Source organism: Triturus cristatus, chromosome 4_2 (assembly GCF_964204655.1).
Source record: "Triturus cristatus chromosome 4_2, aTriCri1.1, whole genome shotgun sequence".
NCBI classification, from domain to species: Eukaryota; Metazoa; Chordata; class Amphibia; order Caudata; family Salamandridae; genus Triturus; species Triturus cristatus.
Window position 1 is genome coordinate 795,311,532 of NC_140586.1, and position 12,306 is coordinate 795,323,837.

The window sequence follows — 12,306 nt, forward strand, 5'->3', positions numbered from 1 at the left end:
GCAGTGCGGCGACCTCCCCCGAACTTCTCGGTGGTGGGGGCGTGTCCACTGGGGCGCGCCCTACCACCGATTGGCTGCTTACGCGACCCGGATGTCGTTAATCGACATCCGGGTCGGAGGGGAGGGGGGGCGGGCCACTGGGGGGATAAAGAGGTGGGGAGCGCCCAGGTGACCCCCTTGTTGCCTGGACGCTCCCCCACAACGGACGTGCCCCGGCGTTCAGGGCGTTAAATTTTCTTCTCTGCTTTTAGGACCGGAGTCCGAGGCCGGGGATCCGCGTTTGAGCCTTCGTCAGGAACGTCATCATCGGTGGGGAGCTGCGAGCCTGGGAGAGCACCGGAGGAATTCTATCTTCGTCGATGGAGGTGTGCCAGCCGGTTTGGGAGCTGCGGAGCCCCGGAGACCATCAGTGGTTTTTTAGAGGCTAAAGTTAAGTCGTGCGACCACGCTCTATGCCTGCAGCCTGCTTGGCTTATATAAAGCAAAGTTTTTTCAATGTTAATTTCCACGCTACTTTCGCACTCGGTGTAAGTGGTGAGCTACACGCAGGGACGCCGCAGCTGTCCTTTCAGGGACCTCGAGTTAGTTGGCACAGGCGCAAACGGGGTCCAGTGGCAGGCTTTGCAGCCAGCTCCCGCCTCGATGTCGCTGTAAAGCTTCCCTGGCCGGAGAAAACGATAGACCGGCTTTTGAAGCGAGTTTTTGATTCTCCCTTAGTATACTGAAATGTTTCCCGCTTGTTCTGAGCGGGGTTGACTGGCTTAGCACGATTAGTTCACTCACCGGAACCGGTCTCTCTTGGCCCTGCTCACAGTATTCCGCCTAGGACGGGAAATACAGGCTGTGCTCATTCCAAAACAGGAGCAGTCTAGAGGGCGGCGAGATGTGAACAGTATCAGGTTATTTCGGCGCACAGGTGCTTTGCATAGATTTAATGACTTCTCCAGCTATTTCGGCAAACTGATGGGGTCTGGTTAAATATCCCTGGCATGTGAGGAAACTGTACTTGAGAGCGGAGAACAGAACTCGGCATGCGATCTAGGTGAGCACTGCGTTTTGCACAAGCTTAATATTTAAGTGGTTAGCGATTTGTAATAGCAACAGAAATGAGTCATATGGGGCAGGACGTGACATGTTATGGAAGAAAGACTTGCAAACTCGTCTCCTTGTGATGGAGGCATGTATTTCTTTGTTATGAACTTTCCGACTGCTTCCTAGGCGTATCTTGGCGCCCAATAATATCCCGGCAGATGGTCTATGCTACACTCTTTCCCGCAGGGTGCCTTCTAATAGTTCATTAGCACCGCATTTTAATGCCTCTCGGGAGAATAAACTGTGCACCTTCATTTCGTCTGTGGCTATAAAGATTTATTTAGCTAAACAATCCGCAGCTGGCGAGCGTAAATTATGGGATTCTAAATCGCGTATGAAATATCTATTTTGTGAATTGCCACGCAGTTCCAAATGAAGTTTATGCAAGAATTTTCCGATGGTTTTTCCCGAAGAAGCATTGGGTTGGAATGCTTTGATATCGGGCTGCTAAATATGACCGTATTTTGGAGAAATGCACGCGTCTGCGTCGAGGCATGCACCTTGCAGAATTATAGTTCTAAATATATCACAATACATACATCAGGTGTTAAAACTGGTAGCGCAAATATAGTTGTCTGTCTATATTTAACCTTCATGATGTGGTTGTCGATAAAATGTTTTGACACATTATTGAACACCTTTGCTGCTAGGCTTTTTGTGCTATCAGCGCGCGGACTGTACAGCCCCTGTTGTCATTAGAAGCATTCTGATTTGTATGTTAAGCGCGAGGCAGGAAGTACATAGTACAAACAATGTCGCTGGGTCGGATATATATAGTAACTGTGTGTGCATGTAACCACTTTTATTCATACTTGGTCTTTGCGTATATTTCTCCATATCATGAATTAGCACAAGATGCACGTTTACCTGCGCAAAGGTCGCATATTGATAGCAGCCAAAAAGACCTGTTAATCCTCTAATTACTAAAGTGCAGCATGGGAATCGCGTTTCTTTTTTGTGGTATACAACCCTTTAGCTATCAAACGTACAGGTCTCGTGTGTTTGTGAGTGCAGGATTTACAACAGTTGTAGTTGGTGTCCACCCTTAGTAAGTGCCTGTGAAGCGACGAAAGTGTGATATGGAACGCTAGATAGGGGCGCAACAGTAGGGCAGGCATTTTGCTGCAGGACATAGGGCACGCGGCTTTCGGAAATTTCAGAGCACATGTCTGTCACTTAACTCTGCCTCTCGGGTCTCGCACTAGACCGGCAAAGGATTTGTCTGCCCCATGTATTATGTCCGCAGGATGGTGGCATCACCTGCTATGTGGTTGCCATGCAATTTGCTGGACACATTTGATTGGTCTCAGAAGGTGGCCAGAAGTCATTTCATAGCTGGCTGCGGGTTGTGGAATGATCTACCTAGAGAACCACTGTCTTGTATCGTTGGCTACAGCCAACTGCCTGTCACCAGCATAATTAATTAAACTGAGACTAAATGATCAGAATAGTGGTGGCAAAGGTCGCACTTTGATGAAGGAATGTTGGGCTTAACGCTAACCCTTGGGAAAGCCCTGGTTTTATGGACGTATAGTCAAAAAGGGTGGGGGTAGATAGACTGTTTGATACCTTTTCTCCAGGTAAGACTAGCACCACTTCGTTGGCTCACCACAAACCACATTTTTCCAATCTGGAGAGACGAATAGCATATGAGTTGGTCGAAAGCTTGCTAGATTCAAACAAGACACAGATTTTGATTCAGGAAAGACAACTTTTGATGTATGTGTTGCTGCAGTATCTTAATTAGAGAGCAAGAGAGAAATAGGCCTCATATTAGGCAGAGCACCTGGAGGTGCATTAGGTTTCCCCAACAATGGTGCTATTAATGGTTTTTCGCTCTTTTAGGACAGGACCATTTGCTAATGGCAGAGCAGGGTATTCTATATCTGAATCTCTTAGGCATTGAACACACATGTGGTGCTGGGGAGATGGTGTAGCCACCTGCGTGACTATGAAGGGGTCCGCATATTAGGCACCTGGTGCATTGATTGAATCCTCTCTTTTAAAAATCTGATTCCAATGTTCATCAGGGAACAATGTCCCTCATGGAATACAATTAGTACTTAGCTAAGCACTACTTTGAAAGTCTGAGTTCAATGCTCACCAGGTAATGGCAATTGGTGCTGCACTATAGTGCTTTCAATGTTCCGCAGGCAATGAAACTGGTACTATGCTTAGCGCTCTCAAAATCTCTCTGAAAGTTGATTTCAAAGTTTTTTCATGTACTGCAAACTGGTGCTATGGCAGGTGCCATTAATTGGAAATTCGATTGCAATGTTTTTTATTTAAACTGACTGCCCGATGTTAGGTCGGGGGGTGTCTGGTGGGCAGGGTAGGTACCACTGTCCAAGTAGGGTAAGGGGGATGCACTGTTACGATAACCCTTGCTCACCCTCTGGGTAGCTTGGCCTGAGCAGTCTAGTTTATCATAGGCACTGGGTACAGTATTTGTATCAACACTCACGGTAACACAGTGAAAACGCCGCAGTTTTACTCCACACCGTTTTAGAAAATAAGGTATCTTTAGTAAATTGTAGGAAGGATTTCTTATAAACCAGCAGGGGGTACGCTGTCCATTCATACTCCGTTTACTGAAGGAGATTGTGTTGCAATGCTTAAAATGGAATGTGGTTTTCAGAGCCAAGCATGTCCCTGGCGTCCTCAATAATGCAGCTGACTCCCTTTCTCGCTTTAAAATGCAGGTTTTCAGGGCACATCTTCCTGCGGCAGATCCCCAGCCGGCGCAATTCCCGGCAGTACTTTGGCAGATTGGTGCCCCAGATTACAGGACCTCGTGGTTGCTAGCTTAGCCCCCAGGACCAAGACAGCTTACGAAGGGGCGTTTTTGTCTTACCGGGCTTTTTTGGGGCAGGATTGGGAGGCTAGGTGGGCTCAGGAGGACAGCTTTGCAGCTTACCTAGAATCGATGCACAGGGAAGGGCGCTCAGTGGCGACTTCGAACAGACATAAGGCGGCGGTCTCCTTCTTTGCGCAGGGTAAGGGTATGCGAGATCCCACTAACACCTTTCTGGTGCGCAAGGCCTTGAGGGGTTGGCGCCGTTTACAGGGTTACCGGGGCGATAGGAGAAGGCCCATTGGACTGGCACGGCTGACGGCCTTATTGGGGGCGCTGCACAGTGTTTGTAGCTCCCAGTGGGAGGTTATCTTGTTCAAGGCCACGTGGAGGCTTTCTGCAGGCAGCGGGAGTGCACGGCGGGGGACACACTGCTGTGTCACGCCGATGGTACACCATTGACTAGGTACCAGTTTAGGCGAGTCTTGGAGCTAACGGTCAGTCTGGCAGGGTTTGATCCAAGGGAATTCGGCACCCACTCATTTAGGATTGGGGCAGCAACTGAGTGGAGAGGTGTGGCTCACTGGTTAGAGGCGGCAGACCCGTAAGCAGAGATTCGGCCAGGGACCAGGGTTCAATTCCCGACGCGGCAGGGTCGTGGACCAGGGTCAAAACGGACTCTATAATTCTTGCCTCGGTACCTACTCTAACCAGGAACACACTCGGCAACTCTGGGCATTAAGCTTGCCTCATCTCTGCAACGGCCCCCCACAGACGCCGGGGATGCCTGGTTTCACCTTGGAGACACCCAGAAAGGGACCGTCTCACAGGGAAAGCCAGAACGGGTTCCCCAGCGGTCTTTAGCGCCGGGACACCTCCTTGTGAGGTAGCTGTTCACGCTCTACAAAATGCTGCATTATTATTAGTATTATTAACTGAGGCAGTGGCAAGGGGTCTCTCAGTGGAGAATGTGAAGACACTGGGGAGATGGTCGTCTGAACGTTACAAGAGTTATGTACGAATTGACATGTTGTGACAGGATGGTGCTCACGCTCGGTATGTTTCTGGTTTTTTGCAGTTTCTCGAACCTGTCACGCAGGGGAGGAACTCGTCACCGGGCGCCAACGACTGACATCGGCACAGCACGGAGGACACAAGAAATTGGTGACTTGGATTGTGGGCCACTCTTATGTTAGGCGTGCGGAACATGTTTTTCGTTCAGGAGACCGTAGGACGAGTGCAGCGCAAAAGGGGTTTGATATATCATTTTTCGGGAGGGGGGGTTTATGTCTCAGCCAGTTTCGGAATTTTTTCCAGGGACTCTTAGCTCAGCAGCGGCCCACCCCGTCAGTGGTGATACTTCACCTGGGGGAGAATGATTTGGCAAAATTGGGGAGGCGCGTGCTGATTGAGGAGATCATTTCCACTGCGGGGTGGGTGGCCAGGGTTTGCCCGGGTTCCACAGTAGTTTGGTCTCAACTTATCCCTCGGTGGCAGTGGCGAGGGGGGGTCTCGGTCAGGGCGTTGAATCACTCAGTGCGGAGGGTCAACACACAGTTGGACAAATTATTTCGGACCCCCCAGTTGCAGACGATTCCACATGGGTGTATCTGGGGCGAGCATTTTTACTTGAGGGACGGGGTGCGCTTGACGGAGGCGGCGAACGTCTTGTGGTCTAATAATGTCTGGGCCTGGTTGGAGGGATTTGCAAAATAAGCGCGCTCCTGGTTTAGGTCTAGGTAGAGGGGGAGGCCAGATCGTCGGTTAACAATGCTGGCCTGTGGCGGTAAGGTCATGACCGGTGAGCAACTATTTGAAGGTCTGAGGGGGCGGGCATCATCCTACGGAGGTGCCCGCCCAGGGGGAGGGGCCATTGGCCCCTCCTAGAACTTCAGGGGCAAGGTAACTGCTGCTTCAAAGGGGCGCGGGTTGGGGAGTCACGCTTTCCTTAGGCTGGTAGCCACCCCGCGCGCGCATACTCATGACGTCACCGGATGGCGCAGAGTAAGGGCCCTCCTTTAGTGGGTAAATGAAGTTCAGGGCGTGGACCGGGTAATTACCGGGCCCGGCTGCGCATGCGCACACCTGTAGGGGAAGCGCAACTAGTAGGACCTGACACCGGTTAGCGACCTTGCCATATGGCCCAGAAATGTTAGTATACAAAAAAAGCAGAGGAGGATGTTAGACTCGGTTAGGAAACAACCTGTATTAGAGTCTTTGTTAAGGATAGTCACTCACACCTGTTGACAATAATGTATCTAATGTCCTGCTGATTTTTGTATAACTGTTTATCATGCAAATTTAAAAATTTATTGTTTTGTACTTAATAAATACGGCCGGGGGGTCTCGCGACCTCCCGCCTTCCAAAGATACCACGTCTATGTGCTGTGTCCGGGGGTGGTGTGGTCATAGGGGGAGGGCGGTAGCCAGTCACTGACCATGTGGAAAGGGGGGGCTCTGGGCCCCCCCGCCTGCATGGCAGTGCGGCGACCTCCCCCGAACTTCTCGGTGGTGGGGGCGTGTCCACTGGGGCGCGCCCTACCACCGATTGGCTGCTTACGCGACCCGGATGTCGTTAATCGACATCCGGGTCGGAGGGGAGGGGGGGCGGGCCACTGGGGGGATAAAGAGGTGGGGAGCGCCCAGGTGACCCCCTTGTTGCCTGGACGCTCCCCCACAACGGACGTGCCCCGGCGTTCAGGGCGTTAAATTTTCCCCACCCACCATCCCTGGAGTACGTGGTTGATGCGTTGCTAGTCCGACTAGCGGACATTGGGCGCGGTAAACTGTTAGGAAATGTTAGTTTCTGATGAGGTTTTCTTTTAGGACTTTTTCTCCCATTGTAGCGAACAATATTGTATTGTGAAGTTATGTTCTTGATTATGCTTTCTCTTAGGCCTTTTTCTCCCAAGGTAGTGAATGATACTGTATTATGTGTAACTGGTGCAGTTGTGTTTAGGCCTTTCTTTCCCTTGTAGCTTTATGGTGTTATACATGATGTGTGATTTTAGTCAGTGTAGTTGTCCTTTAGAATTTTCTCCCATAGGTCGTCGTATTTATTAGGTATGGGGCATGCGGTAAGGTCATGACCGGTGAGCAACTATTTGAAGGTCTGAGGGGGCGGGCATCATCCTACGGAGGTGCCCGCCCAGGGGGAGGGGCCATTGGCCCCTCCTAGAACTTCAGGGGCAAGGTAACTGCTGCTTCAAAGGGGCGCAGGTTGGGGAGTCACGCTTTCCTTAGGCTGGTAGCCACCCCGCGCGCGCATACTCATGACGTCACCGGATGGCGCAGAGTAAGGGCCCTCCTTTAGTGGGTAAATGAAGTTCAGGGCGTGGACCGGGTAATTACCGGGCCCGGCTGCGCATGCGCACACCTGTAGGGGAAGCGCAACTAGTAGGACCTGACACCGGTTAGCGACCTTGCCATATGGCCCAGAAATGTTAGTATACAAAAAATGCAGAGGAGGATGTTAGACTCGGTTAGGAAACAACCTGTATTAGAGTCTTTGTTAAGGATAGTCACTCACACCTGTTGACAATAATGTATCTAATGTCCTGCTGATTTTTGTATAACTGTTTATCATGCAAATTTAAAAATTTATTGTTTTGTACTTAATAAATACGGCCGGGGGGTCTCGCGACCTCCCGCCTTCCAAAGATACCACGTCTATGTGCTGTGTCCGGGGGTGGTGTGGTCATAGGGGGAGGGCGGTAGCCAGTCACTGACCATATGCCAATTGACCCCTGTTATTGGTTACTTTTTGTAGGCTAGTACTCTTATTGACTGAATCCTATTAGCTTTTACAAGAAGTACGTTTAAAAAATTCTGTTTGTCCCATATTAATTCCCTCGGTCTTGGCAGTAAATTATTCTTTTATGTCAAAGGGGATTTGATAAGGCACTATCTTTTCCAGCTGGTGGAATCCGCACGTGTCCCAACTGAACTAAATGGCAAACAGGAGTGTCTTTAAAGCCCTGTGAGCTTGACATGTTCATTCATTCTCTCATTTTATAGGAAGAGTTTCAGGCCATAGTAGTTAAGAGGGAATAGTTTTACCACGGGAACAAGACAGGACATTCTAATGTGACGGCACCATGCACATTTCTGCCCCAGTTGTGGAGTGTGAAATAAGCTGGCAATAAAATCGTTTTAGAAGTAATCTTTCCAGCAAAGTGCTGCCAGTGGAGAAATATAGTTTGTGTTTAAGCCATATGCCTAATTACATAGGCCATGCATGCCCTTTCTAGAGACCCCCACTTTTTTCTTCCCACTTAAAACCCTGATGTCAAGCTCTTCCATTTCTGGTTTTTTGCTGAAGTTTTAAGATGATCTTAGAGTTTTATAGCTGCTCAAATGGGTTTTATTTCTGATATTATATGTTTCCCCTCATATTTATTGCTTGATTTTTCACACGAGAAAATGTCACTCATAGTTGTTGGAATATCACTCACAATTAGACAGAAATTCAGAAAATGTCACATATAGCAATCTGAAACCTTGGCAGCTATGCGTGCTTCCGCAGTAGAAGATATGCAAAACTAACGTATGCAACAGCGAATGGGCAAGTTAAAGTATGCGAAATGACCAAATGTAAATTCTTCTCAATACAACGCTCTGGTTTGCTTTTAAAATGTATTAGTTGTTGTCATTGGCCTAAATTCAGAAAGTGCAGCTCACCAAATCTAACAAAATGGTAAAGGCTGGGAGTATTTGAATGTAGATCCAGTCAGCTGTTTTATCCTACGTCAGAGACTGGGAGCTTAACAACCTCTGCGTTGTATTTAGTGCGCTTAAAAAATATGGCCTCCTTATTCTTCTTCTTCTAACGTACTGGTGATTGTTTGTAATTTTTGACATATCTCCCCTTAGCCTGCATCTGACCCACTGTCGGGTGTGCTGCCGCCGTTCCGCGAGTTTGGTGACCAAAACGGTTCTGAGAGTGTTGATCCTGTGGCCGTGCTTTAACCCGTTCCCTGCTCATGACGGAACCACTCCATCATGAGCCACGGGCGCCGTGTGCTCATGACGGAGTGGTTCCATCACTATTTGGAAAGAGGGGGACCCCTACAACTAATAGACTTGCTATACGTAGGGAAAAAAAACAGGTAGGTAAAGAGCTATAGCAAGTAGATAGGTTTCCAAAATGATGTAAGTACAAAATGAATCATGAAATGTAACCACTAAGGTGCTGATCATATAACCCAAGAAACGTTGATAGAGAAAATACTTTTATTTCTTCATTTGATGTTATGTTTGTATATTATTTAATCTGGGTTTTATATAACATATAGCACTTAAATGTCAGGAAACAAAATACAATAAAGTTAATTCAAAAAAGGAGTGAAAGAATATACATACAATATATATACATTAATATCAGATAACAAATAAACACAAAGACTCAATAGACATATAGATAATAAAAACAATGCGGTAGATGGGAACTACGCGCGTTTCGGCACAACTGCCTTCATCAGGAAAACCGTCTATTGTGCTGACACAGAAAAACATATATACATAAAGACAACATATGAGAAAGTGGTTACATTACAATGATTAATATACATATGCATCATAATTTCAAGCAATTTACATCCAATATTCACAGACTAAGAACTTATACAATTAGAAACAGGACAGAACGTATACAAAATTTAATATATCCAACTGTCACATGAACACTTTGAGTACATGATTCCTTATCTAATAATGACTGAGAGAGACAAGGAGATTTATACAATCCATAAAGAGTACACTGTACCTGGACCAAAATATATTTCAATAATTATATACATATATACAGTCTAACTTATATTCCAATAATTATATACATATATACAGTCTAACTTATCATTCTTAATCGACTATTTACATTTACTAAACTACAAAAATCCTATCTACACAGGGCCAATTATATACACAGAAAAAGGGGTACACTAATAAGGTGAAAAAAAGAGGAGATAAAGAAGATATTAGTAAAAAGACAATAAAGAATATGAAAGAGTGAATAATTAGAAATACGGGTCACAGCAGAAAAAAATCATGGACTTATATTACTCAGCGGACCCAACTAGAATGGTTACAAATCATTTATGAATTCAAGGAGTGAAAAGAATAAGTTCACTTACTAAGTAACTGGGTATGCAGAATGAAGTAAGTCTAGACCTTGATGAAACGTCGGTACGATGACTACTAGCAAGAGTAGCGTGGTGAAGGATGAATAATTTGCTGAGGTTCTCACTAATTGAAGGAGACATGCAATGCAAATAGCAGGGTAACTCAATGTGTACTGTTGGAATAATAGAGTGAAACCCTAGAATATAGGTGCCTAGAGAGACCTCCTACTATACTTACTGCGATAAAATTTATGTTTGATGATAAGTAGCAAGACGCTCCATAACTAATAGTAAGTACGTCTACTTAGGTACACGCCATGTCAACGGATATCAAGAACTAAAAAGAAAAGAAATCGAAAACGAGAGATAGTTATAATGATACCCATATCCCAGAGAATTCGGTAGATAGCCAACTATTGGCAGCGATAAAAAATATATATATATATGGGTGACTACTTACTAAAGATTCGTTAGATTTCAAATCTTAAGCGATAATAGGTCTAGTCAGTGCTTCGCTGAAAGAACATCAGTCCGTTTCAATTTATTCGGGGGTCAAGGATGTAGAAAATCACACAAGTATTGCACAATTCAATCTACAAGTAAAATAAATTACAAATAAACCAAGTAGAAGTCGTAATAGTAGAACTCTCATTCATGACAAGGGCCATGGTAACATACCTGATACTCGCTGAAAATGGTGCTGTAAATGGCTACCAAACACTCAAATGTGGACGGCGCTGTCAACTATTGCTGTGTCTTCAATCTATATATATACCGGCCGAAAAGCGCGCCAAACATTCGAAAGAGTATAAGCTAATCGGATACAGGTGGCAAACCTCTGTACCGAAACTAGCCATGCTATAGGTCAGAGTATTAAACATAGAAAGTAGACCATCGCATAGAAACTCTAGATACGTGTATGCAAGATGGCGCTGCCCATGGTGTGTCCTGATAGTAGATTAAAAGAGGGACAACAATTAGAGTGTGGATTTAGGAATTAAGGTGAAACGCGCAACCACAATAGGTATCAAGACTACGGATGCAAAACATGAACATAAATAGATCTCGACTCATAACAATGTCGATAAGATACATTACCATAAAAAAGAAATTACTGTTGGAAAGTAGATACTCGACCTTATTTAATGAGTCCCACAAATGCGGGTGCCATCTTGAGAGAGGCAAAGTCTCAACGATGCTGCTATGAAAAGAAAAGAATGATCACTATAAACATGGTGAAAATTTTTGGGGGGGACTAGAAAGAGCAGAATAATGTGGACACTGCAAAAGACCTACCAATACGTATAAGATATTTATTTATACATATGTCATATAGTATGAAAAGAAAAGAAAAGAAAAGAATGATCTCTACAAGCAAGGTGAAGATTTTTTGTTGAATAGAAGGGGCAGAATAATGTGGACACTGCAAAAGACCTACCAATACGTATAAGACATTTAATTATACTTGTGTCATATAGTCCATACATAAGGACTAAATGATAGAATGGAGGGGGCAGGGTCTACTAGAATAATGCATACTACCCACCTTAAAAAATTATTACATATCAAGATGGATAGGAGGGTTATTGAGGCGAGACTTAGATAATAGCCTGATCCCAGGGTGTTTCCAAGTTCAAGCCCTTTTTGGCAGTATCCAAACTGAAAATCCAAAATACTTCACGTTTCTTTCTTATTTTCTCTGAATTCATGCCTTCTTTAACCAGAATTTTTTCGAGGATAAACCATTGTATATCATCTTCAGTATGGTTATTATCCAGGAAATGGGAAACCATGGGGGAGGTCATTTTTTTGGTCCTAACAGCGGACCTATGTTCGGTGAGTCTGATATTGAGGGACCTAGATGTTTCGCCCACATATCCTTTCTCACAAGGGCATATTAGTAAATAGATGATATTTCTAGACTTACAGTTACTCATGCCCTTTGACACAATAGTATGTCCATTGAAAACAAGTTGTTTCGTTTCAATCGCTAGAGGGCAAACTTTACAAGTTCCGCACTTAAAGTTGCCCTCTATAGGGAGCATGTCATCAATACTTCTCTGTATTGGCTCTTTTTGTGTAGACATGCGTGATCTGACAATATGATCTTTGATGTTTTTATTTTTGCGATAAGCAAAAAGAGGTTTCTGTACACAATTTTCTTTTGCTCTGTTCACATTTAAAAGGTGCCAATTTGAACAGATAATCTGACGAATTTGTTCATTTAGGAGAGAATGACGAGTGACAAACACTAGGTCTGCTCCCTGTTTTTGTTTAGTGCCTTGTAGTAGGTGTTGACGA

At 45.4% G+C, this 12,306-nt stretch overlaps 1 protein-coding gene across 4 annotated transcripts in view; it reads left to right on the plus strand.

Moving 5' to 3' along the window:
* The window catches only part of LOC146835059 (uncharacterized), a 505,671-nt gene that overhangs the window by 301,454 nt on the left and 191,911 nt on the right, over positions 1-12,306 (plus strand). For 2 of the 4 annotated variants that reach the window (XM_085602725.1, XM_085602726.1), the window contains one exon: positions 252-7,582. The exons of the other annotated variants lie outside the window; for them this stretch is intronic. In XM_085602725.1, the coding sequence (XP_085458851.1) occupies positions 252-421 (170 nt within the window). In that variant the 3' untranslated portion in view covers positions 422-7,582. Of the gene's footprint in view, positions 1-251; positions 7,583-12,306 lie in introns of those variants that run through there. 4 annotated transcript variants of the gene reach the window in all.